General features: G+C 37.8%; 1 protein-coding gene and 1 long non-coding RNA gene across 6 annotated transcripts in view; one reads left to right on the plus strand and one right to left on the minus strand.

Moving 5' to 3' along the window:
* RTKN2 (rhotekin 2) overlaps positions 1-11120 on the plus strand; it is a 79511-nt gene extending 68391 nt beyond the window's left edge. For all 5 annotated transcript variants that reach the window (XM_074296639.1, XM_074296640.1, XM_074296635.1 and 2 more), the window contains 2 exons: positions 3701-3808; positions 5558-11120. In XM_074296639.1, the coding sequence (XP_074152740.1) occupies positions 3701-3808; positions 5558-5910 (461 nt within the window). In that variant the 3' untranslated portion in view covers positions 5911-11120. The remainder of the gene's footprint in view (positions 1-3700; positions 3809-5557) is intronic.
* A 3270-nt stretch (positions 11121-14390) lies between these two features.
* LOC141558843 (uncharacterized) lies at positions 14391-17258 on the minus strand. Its single transcript, XR_012487153.1, has 2 exons — positions 17091-17258; positions 14391-16011 (listed from the first exon to the last, which is right to left on the minus strand). It is a non-coding gene; the product is annotated as an uncharacterized LOC141558843 (long non-coding RNA).
* Between the last annotated feature and the right edge of the window lie 1442 nt (positions 17259-18700).

Genomic DNA, 18700 nt, shown 5'->3' on the forward strand with positions numbered 1-18700 from the left:
TTGATGAGAGACAAGAGGAGGAGACGTTGGGGACCTTGAGGAAGTAGTGAGTGCAGCTGTGGTGGGGTTGGCCTTGGACAGAAAGGTCCGCCATCCTGTGGCTAAGGATCCAAGAACAGCTTTATAATGAGATTCAAGCAAACGAGATGTAACACATTAATATATCCAGGAGCCAAGATCAGAGAGTTATGTTTATAATTTATCTTTGATTCTTTTACCTTCCTACATTTCCCCCACCCCCCAGTTACCAAAGAAATGCTGATAGGATAAGGTTGCCTGTGTGTGTGTGTGTGTGTGTGTGTGTGTGTGTGTGTGTGTGTGTGTGTGTGTGATGTTTATAAGTATTATATTTGTTAAGCTATGAACTCACCTTTTAAAGGAAATCAGTTCTTATAGAAACTCTTTGGCCCGTAGCATCTCATAGGAGATAAAGTTAAAGAAGAAACCAGGCCTTCTATGTAAGGGAAAGAGAAGTTCTAATCCCACGGTCCGGGAGCAGCATTAATGCTGCTTGGTGCTCCAAACCGGGGATTCTCCAGTGACTGAATGGACGGATGGCTGGAGCAACTGAATCCTATCGATATTAACAAGGAGATTGCAGCTTAATGGAAACCCATCTTACAGGTCCTTCGGAGAAGGGCAAATAAAGATGTTGTAATCGCCTACGTCCCAAGGCAATTAAAAAAAAAAAGATTTCATGGGAGATAGAGCTATCTTGTCTTGCAGGGGGCAGGATGAGCACTTTCCAAAAATCATGAAGTAATAGAAACTTTGGTGCCAACATCTGTTGTAAAAGATGAGGACAGAGAAATCCTTCCAAGAATTTGATAAGACTTTCAAAATTAAATCAACATCTTAATATCCAGAGATTCCAGGGCAAAGGAGGACATAAAGAAAATCTGTGAAAAATATGCAGGGAAAGGTAACTCGGGAATAAGCAACAAATGGAGCAAGAAGATACATTTGTAAGGAGGAAAAACACCAAAGAAATCCAAAAAATGTTGATTATATCTTAACACATAGTTAGCATTGTCTGAATTGTTTCTGAATCAGAGGTCTGCAGTCACTGGATATCACTGAGAGCCCCCAGTGAGGTCTGTCGTCACTCAGGAAAGTTTACTCTTCCTATCCACGTGGGAAAAATCAGGTGGATGAAAAATGCCTGTTGACAAGTAGTTGATGTCTTCCCCTGAAAACAAGCTGATTCAAAATACATTGTAATAGGAGGCAAAAAGTGCTTCAACAGGCAGTTAAGGAATGGAGTCTTTTGGGAAAATCCAGCCTATTAGAGTACAGAGGAGGAGACTCCTGGGGGAAGTTGGGGGTATAGCCAGGCTGTTTGGCTGGAATACAGGAAGCGGAGCCACTAGAAGCTCTGCAACTTCCCAGACCCAGAGCGGCTGGCTCTCCTCCTCCTGCACCATCTTGGACCCAGGCCATCGGCCATTCCCAGAGGCCCAGGACTTTGTGATCCCAGGAGCACCGCTAGGGGGCGCCATAGTTTAAATTCAAGTGGGACTTCATTCCCTTACCAGCTGTGGGACCCTGGAGAAGTCAACTTGCCCTGGGTGCCTCAGGTTCCTCAGCTGGAGAAGGAAATAAATGCAAGCCCCTCCAGGATCTTTGCCAAGAAAACCTCCAGGGGGATTCTGGAGGGTAGGACATGAGTGAATGGTGGCAGGGCAGCAGAGATTGGGGGAGGGGGAAGTTGGGGCAGGGGCTGAGCAGGACCCCAGTGTGACCAGCATGGAGATAGGCCTTCCTTCCTGGCGGCCCTCGCTCTCCCATCAGCCAGCTAAGGGATGAGGGGCGCGTCTGCCAGGCTGCTTCTGGGCCAGGCCCACTTTGTCCTATTTCTCAGGCCGATAAGATGCAGCCACCCACAGCCGGAGCGACCTGTTGGGACTCCTTGCCAGGAGACCGCGGTCCCTGGCGAAGATGGAGCCGCTCAACGTTTCCCCGAAATCTACTCTTCTCTGACTTGAGTAGAACTTGCTGTTGGGAAGGGTACAGTGGGGAAGGTGGTATTATGTTCCAATTTCGAACAAGATTAGTATCTTTTACAAAATTCAGCCAGCAGTTCAACAATGAGACTCCTTCAGCTAATCGGGCGCAGTAAAAACGCCGCACTTGAGAATTTGTCGAGAATGGCAGCAGAGACATCCTGCTTGGCTTGTCCACAATCTGTTTCATTATTTTCTCATTAGACTAGAGGTTGATTTGCAGGGGGGGACGGAGAGGGAGGGCAGCAGCTAGCTTTTATGTCTTTATTTAAAAGAGGGGGAAAGTACGGGGCCCAGATCCCCAGAGATTTAAACTTGGCTTAGAGCACTCTTGAAGGTTTATCCTTGGAATTTTATTCCTTTCATAAATTGCTGTCTTGCTTGTTTCCATATCTTTACCATACACCATACTTACCAGGCCGTAATAAAACATACTGAAAGGTTTTTTATTTTCCTTATTTACTTGAGGTGAATAGATTGAGAAGTTATAACTGTATTAATTAACCGGCTAGTATTTTAGAGGAAAACTCGGAAAATTGTGCAGATAACTTGACCGAAAATGAGATGTCTTTAATTTCTTAAAGCCAGGAAAACCAGTCAGACTGGATCATGAGCGTGGATATTGAGAACATAATAAAATGCAGAGAACTGCAGGCCATAAATCAGTCTTAAAAAGTTCCAGGCATTTGTACTAGAGTCGTTTTCCTGGTCGTGTGGAGGGCATAAACCTTGTGCCCGAAGAAGACTGTGTCTTTGCCTTGGGTAGTTAGTAGCACGTACAATGATGGGCAGGGATGTTGTCTGTGCATAGTAGGTGCTCACTAAGTACTGGAGTGAAGGAATGAACAGATGAATGAACGTAGGTTAGAGAAGCCCCTCCAAGGGAAGTCAGTCTGAGGCTTGGATTTTAAAATAAAAGTTTTGAGAGAACAGTTAATCTTTCCCAAGCTCTTTAATTTTCTCCAAGATTAGATATTTTTCCAATTCCAATGCCTACTCATTTAAAAATGTCGCTCCTAAAACAAATTTGCTCGAGTTAGAAATAGATTGTATGATATCTGTCCAATATTTTAGTAATAACTTTCACTTAAAGAAAAAAAAATGATTTTTCCAACATTAGATGGTTGTCAAAAGAATAATAATCATGTTAGATAATAGAACATTGTTTATTAAATTGGCAATTCTTAGTTATGTTTTTCCCAAATTAAAATCATGCCTTAAAATGGCCTTTTTTTTTTTTTTTTACACATTTTAAGCTTTCAGATAGTTTTTACTTTGGATTTTGTCTGAAACACTGAATGCTTATATTTATTATGTAAATTAGCATCTCTGTAGTTTAACTTTGAGTGGGAATCACAAAGGGGTGATTACTGTCCTTTTAGTGAAGAAATAAAAATTATCATCCTATTAAGTTGTAGCTTAATATCTGCACAAGAAACTTTTCCTCTTTATTTTTTCTCTTTTAAAAAAAACATTTTTTGTTATTTTTGCAATTTAAAAAAATTTTTTTTTAAATTATATCAAGATGTGGGTTTTTTTAACCACCAGTAAGGAGAGTTATGGGCTTTGAGCAAGTTTATTTAAAGGTGATGTTTTTCAGGTTTACTCACAAATCAAATTAAATTTACTGGCATCTGTTAAAAATAAAATATATGGATTTGCATTTATTTTAGCCTAGTCTGTCTTTTCTTTCTCAGGCCAATGGAAGCATTGTTGTGAAGAACTTATGAAAATTGAGATTATGTCACCACGGAAACCACCTTTGTTCTTGACAAAAGAGGCGACCTCAGTCTACCATGATATGAGTAAGTGGGATTTGTCTTTTCCAAGCTGCAGGGTAACAAAAACAACATTGTCTGTATTCAAACAGCTTGTTCTATTGACATTAAAATGCTGAATTTTTTAGGGCCCGTCAGAATGAATGAAAAAAGACTATGATTACATCCTAAGGAGTTCATGTTTAATATATGAATTAATACAAAATTAATGAATACACATTTTTCATAGCTTGAATGCTTAAGATCAAACACAATTTTAAGGCTTCAGTATGAATAAAGGTACAGGGGAAATAAACATTAACTGAGTAGCTGATGAAAATTTTGAAAATGAAAGCTTACAATATTCCAAATTATAGTCATGTACTGTAATTTTTTTTCTCTTTTATTAAATTCATTTTTAAGTGGTTTTGGAAAATGAATATTAATGCATGGAAAGCTTTCATCTTTGGCCAAAGAAAATTGCAATGTTTGTTACTTGGAAAAGTTTGAAACTTCTAGTCTCATTGATATTCCAATCTCCCATATTTTAAAGAGTATTTAAGATCTGAGCTGTGTGACTTTGCAGCCATATTGTGAATAGATAGGAAATCACAACTACATTCTGTTTTCATCTGTCATCATCCCCATATATCCAAACTCATACTCCTCAAGCTGGGCAGAATGCTTGAAAGTACTACATTTTGTATAAGAGTAAATATTCAACTAGCTATTTATGCTCAGGACACTTTCCTGAGGATAGATATGAACAGGGAGGCCTGACTCAGTGTCTCTGATCTTTTCCCCCTCTGGCAAAGTCTATGGCAGTTCTAGGGGCCAAATGTTTATTCAGTCACAAGAGTCTGAAATTTTGTACTGCAGACCACTGAAAGGGAAAGCTTTACCTTTACTTGGATGTGAAGTGTAGTTTTCCATCTACAGTTAGTGAGATATATACACACACACACATATACATATATGTGTATGTAAATATAGCTGCATAAATCTATGTGTGTTTATGTTACATAGCTAAATTTTTAAAATATACTCTCTTAAATATATAAATTTTATTATATATTTATATGTAAATGTATATTCTATATATACATTAAATATATAAATTTTATTATATATTTATATGTAAATGTATATTCTATATGATAAACACTTCCAGATTGGAGGACAAAGTTTAGGAGCAACAATATTAATTTGGGGCATTATATCCCTTGGCAGCATTCTCTGCCTTTGAGTAGCACCACTTCTGAGCAAATTCCTTTTTTTTTCTTTTTTTAAAAATTTTTTTGCTGAGGCAAAGGGTCATTGCCCAGGGTCACACAGGTAACACAGGAAGTGTTAAGTGTCTGAGGCCAGATTTGAACTCAGGTCCTCCTGACTTCAGGACTGGTGCTTTCTCCACTGTGCCACCTCGCTGCTCCTGTGAGCAAATTCTTGCAGGAGAATTGCATTGACTAAGAAATATAAAATCATCACCTTTTAGATCTTGAGCTGAAAGGAATCATAGGATATCTCCGATCCAACCCTCTCATTTTGCAGATGAGGAAGTAACGACTCAGATGTTTGGCGATATAAATGGAATTGTTTTATTTTTACTTTTTTTTTTTAAAAAAATGATATTATTTAATCACAAACATTCTAAAATGATTTAGCTTTGTCTAAGGTGTTGATCTAAAATCTTTACTAGCTCTTAAAGTTAGGAAATGAATAGTCAATCTTTAGTGAAAAATGATTGAAACTTTGGAATTTTATCACCAGTTTTTTTCTCCCTTAAAATCATTATAGGCATTGATTCCCCAGTGAAACCTGAGAGTTTAACTGACATCATAAAGAAGAAAATTGAAGATACTCATGGGCAGTTCCTCATTGAAAAAGAATCATCTTCCCGATGGGGGGCGTTCTTTGATGGGACTCATCAAATAGTCTTACAGAAAAAGGTTGTGTTGTCTCCAACAATCGACCGTTTAAACACTAATGATGGGAAAGGGAAAAAAAGGCCAGCACCTCTGCCTCCTTCCGATAAGCCACCATATAACAGGAAAGGACTGGAGACATCGGACCAGGTGGACAAGGAAAACTTCTGGGAAAAGACGGATTTTGGCTCTCGGGCCTCCTCTTTGGATCCATCCCTCACATAAGCTACGAGTGCGCCTCGTCTTCCCAGTGGGGATGATAATTTAGGGTGATGAGATCTCTGCCTCTTGAGGTACGATGTAGAGACCACTAGGGCCAGGGCCAGGACAGAAATCCACCGAAGGACTTCTTCAAGATTATCTTTGAATTGTTGCAATCCCAAATGTAACTCTTAATGAATACATGGCTTAGCCAAAGTCGGTGTTGGTTGCTATTTGCCATTGAGACTTGTTCCTTCAGAGGCGTTGAGATGTGTTGCTACTTAATGACTGTGGTAACTATTCATATTGCAATGGATGTGATTTGCATCAATGGTTTATAATAGTGTAACTAAATTTTATAGTTAGGGAAGAAAACGGGGGTTTTTTGGTTTTTGTTTTGAGGGGGGAGCCATTTTCCATACTTAACTGTCTCTATTCAGTTTCCATAATAGAATGAATGAGTCAGATTCTAAATGTAGTCTTAGAGTCTGGAAGAGTTAACTTGCTCCTACCTCAACACCAGGGTGTAAACTTTGCCCCCCGGGAAAACAGAGCGAAAAAATTGAGGGTTGCTGGGGAGAGAATTCCTAGTTATGTTATTAAATATGTGTCATATATTCATCCTGTGAATTTTAATGGGAATCAAAGTTTGTTTTAATTCATATTTCAAAAGTTTTATTCAAACCACAAATTGCCGAATCCACCCAAGAAAGTTTCTTTAATATTCTGGAATTTTCATCTGACATTTCACTGGCTCCAATTCAGTATTAGTCACCAGTTTATAGACTTGACCTTTTAAATTCTTGGGATAAATTCTGGAATCAGATTGAATTCTTCATCTTTAAAAGGAATTTTTAATGCACTATTTAAAATTGTTTCCTTGATGAGTCCCGTAGCTATGTTTTACCATTAATCCCTGAAAGTCAAATACATCCAATTTTGGCCTACAGAAACGATACAAGACAACATGTTCTATGCATTATCGAACAAGAAATGCACTTTATATCCAGTGCTAATTTCCTATTGTGTAACATTGGATTTTCAAACTTTGGTTTGTAATTGAGTGCTTGGCCAACATTTTAACATTTAATTAGTAGCTGTGTTCAAAGGAGATGGCAGATTAGGAATTCTCAGAAAAAGTTAAGTATGGTATTAATTTTCCATATTAAACACAAATAAATAGCATTCATAGTAAATCTGATCTTTCTTTCTTAGTTAAAGGTTTATAATCTGTTGTCTCTGTTATCTACCTAAAGTCAGATTCTTACAACAGTGACATAATTTCCATAGGTGGTAATTTCCATAGCAACTAATCATGGTGACAGAAATGGGATTATGAATTCAAGGAGAAGAATAAACAGCAGGAACAGATGAACACCTTAAAAGGAACAAAAAATCCTTTTCTTGTTATAATGTTCCTTGTAAGCTAGAACAGAGGGTTGTTTCTTAAAAATATCTAATCCAAATTTCCAGACAAAGCATTTTCCATAAGGTGTCAGTAGCAACACTAACCATCTCAAATCCTGCTGAATTCTAAATGTTGTTGGAAGAAGGAAATAAAAATACAAGGATTAAATTACTGCCCTGTTCTCTAATCTCTGGGGATCTTTTTAAAGCTATTAAAAGCTCCAAATCTTGGATCAGGGCTGCATTATTACAATGTAGAATAAGTACTTGGCCAAAAGGGTCTCTGTTAATTTAATTGGAGCCTTTATTTTTTTTCCCTGATAATATCTATTGCCACATATGTAATATTTATGTCTGGAATGTGTGTGCTTATATATGTACATATATGTATGTAGATGTCTAATTTGTGTATAGGTGAACATGTAGAATTTTGCCATTTTGTCTGGTAGCAGGACATACACTGTGTGTGTGTGTGTGTGTGTGTGTGTGTGTGTGTGTGTGTGTATGTGTATGTTTGTGTGTGTGTGTGTTTTCAAGATGAGAATTTCCCAACCACTGGAAGAACAAGGAAAGACAAGATCCTTAGGCTAGTGTAATTTATGGAAGATTCTGCTTGTGAAATTCTAGAAATAAAACAAACTTCCTTTCTCCAATGAAAGAAGTTTATATTAGTTGCAGTTTTGATTGCCCTTTTAACAGATGACATTGAAAGTCAAAAAGGAAAATACTGATATTAAAATGTAAAATAATTCATGTAAATTTTTTTTTTAAATAGAACTGTTTTAGATAGTATTTTGTGTCATCTGTTTCTACTTAATTATATATCTAGACTATGCCAGAGGCAAAATGGGTTGTGTCACTGGAATGGGCCATTCTCTCTTTCATAGTTGGAATCACTTTATGTCTAACCTCTCTTGAAACTTTTGAATTCCATCCTTCTCATTTCTTATGTAAATTACAGCAGGGAGAGATTTTAGTTTGATGTGAGTTAAAAGTTCCTGTCTACAAAAATAATTTACACACCAGTCGTACCTTTCCTCAGTGGGCAACTTTGAAGCTCTCAGAATTGGTTATCTGTTTCTCTGCCATTGGCCATGCATAAACTAGAGCCCTTTAACAGTCCTCCTAATGACCTCTTGTTTACTGATGGACTGAGACCAAGAATAACAGGTTCTCTTTATTTTAAAATTTTTTATTTTATTTTTTTAGCTAATAAGTATCTTTACTCTCCCTTTCCCCTTCCATGAGAGAGAAAAAAGAAAAGGCTTTTTAATAAATATGCAGTCAAGCAAAGCATATTCAGATCCAACAATGACTCACTGTACATCTTGAATCATAACTTCTATTGTAAATAAAAGGAATAGTAAAATTCTCATTTGTATAGTACTTTAAGTTCTGCAGAGTGATCATAGACAGATTATGTGAATAGATTTTAAATGGGCAAATGTAGGTTGAATATAAATAGCATATAAAGGAAAATTTATATTGATAATTTAATAGAAATGTATATGAACTGAATAATCATTAAGCAGATTACCCAACATGTGATGCAATAAAGACTTAGCCTAAAGTAATCTGAAACTACTTCTGAACCCCATGTAAATTGTTTGCCCTTTAAGTTTCACTGACTCTGAGGTATCTCCAGTACACATTTGTGCACTGAAGGAAATAACTTATTATTGTTACCATAATGTCTGGAAAGAGTTAAATTGCCCCCAAAAAGACAAAACCAGGCAGTTTCCTCTCTTGCTCTTGGTGAGATCTGGGCCCTATTTGCTTACAGTTTATTAGATTAAGTAACATGAGAGCCTGGAGTATAGTAAAAAGTATTTTAAGTTGTACATTTTTCCATTATGCTCTGGTGTAGACAACTACATAATTACCATTAGGATATCTATGTTAGTTTTTTTTTTAAATCTAGGATAAATTAATGAAACTTCTTTTCAAAGCTGTTGTAATAGAACAGGGACTTTACTGTCTCATAGCTATACCGTGGCCTAATAAATGTCATCACTCTAGATGGTAAAGTGAAAAGATATCTCCATAAAGTAATATGTTTCCTAGAAACAACTTCTAAGGAAATCTGCCTCTAAACGGATTACGTGTAATATACATAACATATAAATAGTACAAAAACAGAAAAAATGCTGGAATAGGACTACATTAATGGCTCCCAAAAATCTTCCTATTTTAAGAATAGTTTATTTATCAACTTGGTCAGCCAACTAAACCATTTTTAACCCGAAGCAATTTTTCTATTTTAATCCTAAATAATTTTTGTATCTCCATGATTTTAAATTTATCAATAGTATAGACTAGAAACATGCTACTTTTCCCCTAGACAAACGCTATGAATTGAATGTTTTCTGGAATAGTATTTGTCTCTCACATACGTACCCCTTGGAAGACATTGTTAAACAAAAAGCTTCCATAGTCTCCCCATAAAGATTTTTTTGGGGGGAGAAGGGACTGAGTTAAATCCATGAAGTTTATCAAAGACAAGTTCATTTTATCCCATTTCCCATAAATCATAGCAGTTTATGATACAGAATAATGTATGCTGAGTTGTTAAAAAAAAATAAAATTTTTTTTTAAAGCTGGCTCAGCTTTAATGGGCTGTCCTTTCAAATTCCTTGTTTGCTCTTTTAAATTGTCTCTTTGTGCAGACAGACGTAAACTTGAAACAAAGCCGTTTTTGACTAGAAACTTAAACCCGGCCTTGTTAATGATAACCTAATTGGTGGAACTCCAGAGGGCTAATAGATATATGGCAATTCTGTGATGATATTCTGATGCTCCAAAATGACTGGTTGCAAATTTGCTTTTTATATCCTGCTATCTGAATTCCCTGTAATAAGCATTAGTGTATTTTTAAGCATTGACAGTCACAGTGTGGTTAAATACAAAAATAATAGAATCACAGAGTGGGGACAGAGATGTAAATCTAGAAGGCATTTGGTTAGCATATAATTTACACCTCCTAAGGTAAACAGCTTTTCAGAAAATATCAGACAGGCCAATTCTCGGGTGAGTTTTGCAAAATCCATTTTAACTTTCTCAAGTACCCCCCTGACCTGGGAGAGCGCCTTTTTAAAGTGGATTCAAATGTATGTGGAAAGTGAAATCCATTTATAAATGCCTTATCTTTGCCCTTTAGGGTTCTATTAAATGTATTTTACCTGGTACTATTAAAAATGGAAATTGTGATGATTTAGAGACAACCCATGTAAGGTCACTTAGACATGTTTGTATTGTATAAGCAGTCAAGTATTTCTTCAGGCATGGATTCAAGCACCTCAGCCACCTGCTGAGAAGTTAATTAGTTCAGCCCCAAATGGAATTATAGGGCAGTGTGGCACAATTTATGTGAAATGGCATTTTAGAAAGCAATCACCTGTAATGCGGGGGTTGGAGAGCAGAGGTAGTAGAGATAGAAGTGGCAGAGAAATGCCATTGCGCCCAGAATATTTTTTTTTAGATATGGTAGGAATTTAGCAAAACACAAATTGTGTTTTTAAGAGTGAAATATTAAAACACTAATTAAACTTTAACTGATGACAGTTTAATTTCCTGGTACATCTTAAACGTTCCATTAGTCTTAAACCGTAATGTAGATGGCGATGTCTTTTTACGCTTACATTTCAAAGGCATTGCCGTAGTTAAATGTTTACATATTTACTTTTAATTGCTTTATGGGTACTAATCATAAGCAAAGGTTTGTTCTGGATGGTCTAACTTTGCAGTTAATACTTTTTAGCCTTAACAACTAGGAAGTACCTACTTGTTGTTGTTTTTTATTTTAAAAAAATAAAAATGTTTTCATCTGACATGAAATTGTTGAGGGAATGTTATTTTTGCTGAGAAATATGTAGAATTTGTATTCTGTATGTCCCTCCCGTCTTAAAATCTATGGTAAAGTAAATTTCTGGATTAAAGAGATCTATTATACCGAGGACTTATATTTCCTTACGCAAGTAGAAGCCATGTATTCATGGTAAGTATAAATTCAAAGAACCAATTCATGAGTACTTTTTTTTTTTTTTTTTTTTTTTTTTTGGGCCTCTTTCTCAAAGAACTTTCCTCTGGGTTAATACTGACAATAATAAACAGTATAGTGACCTGAGTTCAGTCAAATGGACAGACATGCCAGACGCTCGTGCTAATTGTAAAACTAATATCCTCATGATCTTGTCTGGATGGAGCTAATGTTTGTCAGATGCAGATTTGGATGTCTTTTAACATCCCACACTCTTTACATTTAACCTTTCCTTGAATTCTAGACTTCCTCTTTTCATAGTTTGTACTGTCCAAAGATTATGAAATAGCAACTCGAAGCTTTCTCATAACTTAGTGATGGAGAATTTCCCCAATGTCTAAGTAAGTCTGATAGTAAATTAGACACTTGAGAGAAACTCTCTCTCCTTGCCACTAAGAGACCACTTATTTGGATGCTACCTCCCTTGGCACCTCATTTATTCCCAGGGAACAACTTAAAAGATGGGGATGGGAAGAGAAAAGAGCAATGAAGTCGCCACTAACTCAATTACTAGTGTTAAGTCTATACTCGATTTTCCAAACCTATGGCATAATCACCGTGCTAAAAACCTGTGGCTTCTTGTGGGATTGAGTTTGCTTTCTCCATGGAGAAACATGGATGCCCTAGGACCACTAAAGTAGATTGAGATTCATCACCTGCCACGGGCAAAGAATGAAAAGACCCCTCTTCTCACTGAATTTACATCCTAATGAAGACAAACGCACATAAAATGTTGCAGAAATATAAAATTACTAGACATTTACTAAAGGCTTTGCGTAAGAGGGTACTCCTGAAGCTGCATCTGAAAGGAAGTGAAGGCAAGTCAATTGTGTGAATTTTCATCATCTTAAAAATAGGGTTTTTTCAGAAGCACAAACCAAATATTGCCAACTTAATATTGTAGTAGTCATAAAGGGTATGTGGTCATGTGTACATGTTCTCTCTATAATGAAAATTCATTACTGGCTCCATATATCATTGAGGGTTTTTAATCAAAATATGTTCCATATGTTTCTTCATGTAATTTTAACAAAGGGAAAAAATAGAACCTACTGAATTACAAATGATCCAGCGGGCAACAGAGATACACTATTTGGTATGTTACCAACAATACCTTGTGAGCTAGATGGGGTGGAAAATGAGTGAAACAGGGCCTCTGAGTGCCAGTTAAATGAGAGAAAAAGTCTGGAACGACCAAGGGTGGAAGAAGAGTTGAAGATGTGGATCAGACCAGAGCAGACGGACGGAGCTCAGTTCTCTCCCATGGGGCCGTCTGACAAAGTGGAAGGTGAACCTTATAGTCAAGAAGATTGTCATATGCTGGCCTTCAGCCTGTGCAGTCACAGATGACAAAGTCTCCATTTCAGGCAGACTGGACTATTAACTATTAATTCTATCTGCCCCCCCCCCTCCAGTCTTGTTCTGTTAACTCCAGCCATCCCAATCATAAACACGGCATCTCCAACAACTGAAAATCTTGTTTCTTTGTAAAATGCTTCCTTTCCAGAAGGCAGTATATATCTGATTCCCCAAGCTGACACTGATCTTTGCTTCCTCCCATCTCCTCCATTCTTCTATTCTGAATGTCTTCCTTCATACCCAATTCTACCCAATATCATATTGACATATATGGCTACCTCTTGAAGGCGGGGACAATCTTATTTTCCACATTTATAGCTCCCCTAGTGAAAGTCCTCAAGGTCTAATGGGCAGAGGCTTGACATGTTCAGATGCTGCTTCTGCCACTTAATAAATAGCTCTTTCATTTTAACCAATTCATTTAGCCTTGGCCTTCAGCCACTCTCAAGACTAAAGTATTGAGGAGATGCAGACTTGCATTGATGGAGGGATTTTTCACACCAGTATTTCCCCTACCAAGGAAATCAATTATATACTTCCATTACATATTTCCACCATATTGTTTGTCCTTTGTTCTCAAAGAGATTATGACCTTAGGAAGGACTTGCAAGTAAACTGGATTTAAGTGAGGTAGGGCTGTGCAAAGTTTAAGAGACCTTTACTCTCTCCTCCAGAACCATCTGGGTCCAGTGGCCAAATATAATCAGGACAACTGGAAATGGCCCTGGATGCAGTCAGCAGCAACTCCTACATCTTGGAACATAACTAGGCAATTAACATTTTGATTGTATTGAATAAAGGATTATTAAAGTAGAGATGATCTTAGAAAGACCAGGTGCCATATTTTGCCACAGTGCATCTTGGGAGCCATTGGCCACTGCTAATCGGAGCCATTGAACACTGCTAATTTTTGTCAGTGATTTAGGATTCTTTGGAAGCCTAGAGTCTCCCAAGAATGGAAATTGATTGTCCAAAGGGCAGTGGAAAAAAAGCACCTTGTGGGTGTGAGCTGGCTATAAATAATACCTGTTAAGTAAGGAATTGATATAAAAACATCAGAAGGGATATTGCCCACAAACATACAATCAGGAAAAAAATCAAAGATCGGTCATGTAGAAAGAGGAAGGACTAAGAGTGGACAGCTTGCATAGCACCCCAAGGAGGGTCCCTAGAACATTGAGGGGTGAAGTTATAGAGGAGAGTTACATGAGGTAGATGGACAACAATGGTTTGTGATCTGACTGTTCGGTCATGTCTGATGCTTCATGCCCCACTTGGGGTTTCCTTGGCCAAGACACTAGAATGATTTGCCATTTCCTCCTCCAGATCATTTTGATAGGTGAGGAAACTGAGGTAAATAAAGGTTAAATGACTTGCCCAGCGTTACACAGCTACTAAGTGTCAGAGGCCACATTTGAACTCAGGAAGATGAATCTTCCGGGCCCAGTGCTTTGTACACTATGGAGCCCCTAGCTGTTTCTTGAATCAGTCCCTATACTGAGATAATATTGATTGGGCTGTTTCTTGAGTGAGCTTATTCTTCCATAAAGACCATAAATTTGGATTTCTAGCATAATGCTTCCATTTTTCCAATGAGGAAACTAATTAAATTTAAAAAACAAAACACTCTTGTTGCTTCCTAGGAGCTGTGTCTTTTTCTGAAATTCAATTCATAGCTATAAATTCATGACTCCCAATCAAGTCTGTCAATAAATATTTATTATTTCTCATGTGCCAGGCACTGTTCTAAGCTCTGAAGATTTAAAAAAAAAAAAAAGTGAAATGTGCCTTGCCCAGAAAACTTTTCTGGCCCACTGAGGAGAAACTTTTGCTTCTCACTAATGTTTTTCCCCCGATATTCCAAACCTGTCACATGTGTGAACTTATTTGTGTTGGTCCTCGAAGGGGAATACAACATTTGCTTGTATTATTTCCTTTGCCTCGTGGCCCTCCACAAATCAAGTACCATTTATTTAATAAGCAAAGCAGCCTCCATTAAAGTCTTGCCAATGCTTCTTTATGATATTTAATTGAACAGGAGTTCTTGAATCTATGCCAGCAGAATGTAAGCTCTGGCTTATATTTTTATTTTCTTGAAAAAGATACTGGAATGATTTTCCATTTCCTTCTCTGGCTTATTTTACAGATGAAGAAACTGAGCCAAAGGGGTAAGTGACTTGCCCAGAGTCACACATAGCTAAGAAGTTTAAGGCCAGATTTAAACACAGGAAGAGGAAACTTCCTGATTTCAGGCCCTACTCCATCGATAGCAGTTCTTAATCAAACAGGAATGAGCCCAGGAATGGACCGGACCATATTTCTAATATCCAAGCACCTCCCCAGTTAAGTGCCACATGGTAGGAAAAATGTTAGCGCCAGGGGTCAGGAACCAGAAGAGGACTGAATTCAGATCCCACAATTTTCCCCTGGCCTAACTTTAATCACTGAATGGGTGTTCCTCACACTTAAGCCCTGAGGAAGACCTTGGCTTAAAAAGGCCATTTGGCGTCTCCAGTTTGGCATTTACAGCACCTCTCTCCATCTAGTTGTGAGGCCTAATGGGACTGTCTATGGGAAATGCCCAGCAAACCCCTCAATGGCTAGGAAATGTCAGCCATTTTCAATTGCAAAATGATGATACTTGCTCCCTCTTTCACTCCCAAAGGCTGCCAAGGAATGGAGGACTTGAGACCCATAATCTTCTCTGGAGAGTCACAGAGACTCCTCCAGGTGGATTCAGGATTCTCCTTTTCCATCACTCCAATGGTCTCCTTCTCAGCTTTCCCTGCCTCCTCCTGTAGATGATACTGGAACCTTTCTCCACCCACCACCGGAAGCTGGAGGCTGGACACAAGAACGTGTTCAGACATTCTGAGAGGCCCAACATCGGGGCCCTGCTCGAGATCTCCCGGGGTACTAAAAGGCTGTGTTTAAAAAAAAAAAAAAAAGTCTGTGCCTTTTGATCGTACGGCATTTCAAGATGCTTGAACTGTTATTATTCATTTAGTCTGTCAGGGAAGGAGTGTTTCTCCCCGAGCCGTATGCACTTCGAGCATTTCTGTTCGTGCCTTCTGTCAAACAAGATTTCTTCAGCCTTTGATTTTTATCAAGATTTACTTCACCGTGCTCTTCAAAGCAGTTAATTCAAAGTTCACTGTCTCTGTGGGTGGATTCGTTGAGTAACTGAAATACCAACGATGAATGCCGTGAGAGTTTGTGATAATATTTTCTCTTCACGAGATCACTCTTACCAAAATAAGGGGCCTTGAACATTGTACCCACCTAGCTGACATTTTTAAGGGAAAGAATTGGAGGAACACCCGCTGCAAATTTAAAAAAAAAAAAATTCATTTCATTTTTTTCCTCAATTACACGTAAAAAATATTAACATTTGTTTTTGAAAATTCTGAGTTCCAAAATTTCTCTCCCTTCTCTCTCATCTCTCTCTTTCTTGAGAAGACAAGTAATTTGCTATAAGATTATACATGTGCAGTCATGCAAAACATTTTCATATTAGCCATGTTGCAAAAGAATCAATGATGTGTTAGTGATAGATCATCCAGAATGGGCTTTATTAAATAGAACATGGCTGCTGCAAGATGAGGAAGGGACGGGAGGGAGAGGGAGGCAGCTAAATGTACAGTGGAGAAGAGTGCCAAGCTTAGAGCTTCCTGAGTTCAAATATAGCCTCAGACTAGCTTATCACTTAATGCTGCCTCAGTTTCCTCATCTGTAAAATGAGCTGGAGGAGGAAATGGAAAACCATTCCAGTATCTTTGCCAAGGAAACCCTAAATGGGATCACAAAGCATCGAACAGGACTGAAATCACCGAACAAGCTTCAAGCAGGTGGAATCAAGCAGATGTTGTTCCCAAACAGATATTAGTTATATCGAACCGGGAAGAAGCCATTTAAGCTTTCTCAGCCAGTTTCCTCATGAGGACAAAAGTGAGAGCATTAGAGTTCTCAAGTATTATGTATAATTATATATATACTTATATATAATATAATATAAAGCTATATTATATGTCAGACATTAATATAGTTTTAAATGTATCCTATACTTGTGCAAATGCAGATGTACCCATACACACACACACACACACACACACACACACACACATATAGATAGATAGATAGATAGATAGATAGATAGATAGATAGATAGATAGATAGATCTTTTCTGGATCTGAACCCACGATACTCGTTGGAAAAGACAAGCAGTAAATATCCAGAGGAAAGTTGGAATATAGTTTCTCTTTCTGAGTTAGAAGGAGCTGGGAGTACAGACAGGGTAGTTGGAAGGAAAGGTTTTCTTTTTAGATTTAAGAGAAATGGTCAAAACATGAGATCTGTAAGAGCAACCAAAGGAGCGAATGAACAACATGGAGCTCTCTCCTACCTTTAAGCTGGAGGCCATTTTTAGTGGGGTCTTCAGAGGCAGGACAGGAGGACACTGACCTGGTCTGTCGGGCTGCCTAGCCCTGGACTGGAACTCCAAATTGGAAGGGGGAGAGGGAAGCTGCTAACCGGACCTCCAAAGTGTCTAGGGAGGGAGAAAGGCGGCTTTTGCCTCTGGGAGAAGCAGATACTTTTATAAGCTACATTCCTAAGGTTGGAGTCTCCTCATAAATGAAGTAATGGTTTTACAGGGCAAAATTACAATAGCTAGCATTTACATAGCCCTTTAAGGTTCGCAAAGCGCTTTACAAATATTACCCCCGGCAGGTAAGTGCTATTATTATCTCCTTTTTACAGATAGGGAAACTGAGGCAGATCATTTCAGTAATTTGCCCAGGATATGCGGCTAGCTGGTCAGTGTTGGAGGCTAAATTTGAACGCGGGTCTTCTCCATTACAGAGCCAACACTCTAGCCGCTGAGCCAGCTAGCTGCCTCATTTCAGATGGCTCTTGGGAAGATTCCACCCAAGGGCCTAAGACTTTTGGAAACTATATTACTTGCCCTGAGCTCTCTCTCTCTTAACATATTTTTGTGCAATTTAAATGATTTATGTTAGTTACAAAAATACCGAGGTATTTATATTTCTTTAAATTTTACTTTAAATCATACCTTGAGTTAGTTGTCCAAAAGGCAAAAGTATAGAGTAAATAAATAATCGAGCTCATTATTTTAGTGAAAAGGTTTTCACATATGAAAGTATATTTGGCTACATTTTGTGCAGTGTCTCTCCCTCTTGGCTCTCATGAGGCATTTTTATTTCTCCTGTATATCTGCAATTACTTAACAGATTATTTCATTTTCACAGAATCACAGAATCTCAACATTACTTAAAACCTCAGGAGTCATTTAGACAGACACTACCTGAGCAACTATACTTCTGCCACTGATGTCATAGTCCCGGCCTTGTGTATTATTATTATTTTTATAATCATAGCTTTTATTTTTCAAAATACATGCAAAGATAGTTTTCAGCACTCACCCTGACAAAACCTTGTCTTCTAAATTTTCCCGGCCTCTTTTAAAGACCTCTAGTGAGAATCCAGCGCTGCCTAGGCCGAGCTCATTTTAAAATGTTCATTAAGAGGTTTTTCCTGATATCAAATCCTCATATCAAGCTGCTCCCAGATCTTCCCTCTGGGGGTTGCCAAGCTAATGAAATCTAGTTCCTCCAGACTGAGAAAGCTAATATGCCTTCCCCACGTCTGATGCCCAAGGCTTCTCTTCTGCAGGCCCCAAATCTCCATTTCAACTGGTTGCCATATGGCATGGTCTTAAGGCCCCTAAGATCACGTATAATACTTCATGTATTTATGTCTAGAAGGGACTTGATTTTTTATTTAAAACAACACAAACTAAGAAAAAACAAAACAGAAAAAGAAAGAAAAGGAAAATTTAAAAGATAAAACAAAGCATTGTCATATGCCCAGCAGAATATCTGGGAAGTTTCAAAATAATTAACCATAAATTTCCATTTCAAGAAAGCATATATAGCATAAGAGAGTGTATATTCACGACTGTTGATTTTTTTCTTTGCTTCCTTATAGATTATT

Source organism: Sminthopsis crassicaudata, chromosome 2, assembly GCF_048593235.1.
Source record: "Sminthopsis crassicaudata isolate SCR6 chromosome 2, ASM4859323v1, whole genome shotgun sequence".
Taxonomy (NCBI): domain Eukaryota; kingdom Metazoa; phylum Chordata; class Mammalia; order Dasyuromorphia; family Dasyuridae; genus Sminthopsis; species Sminthopsis crassicaudata.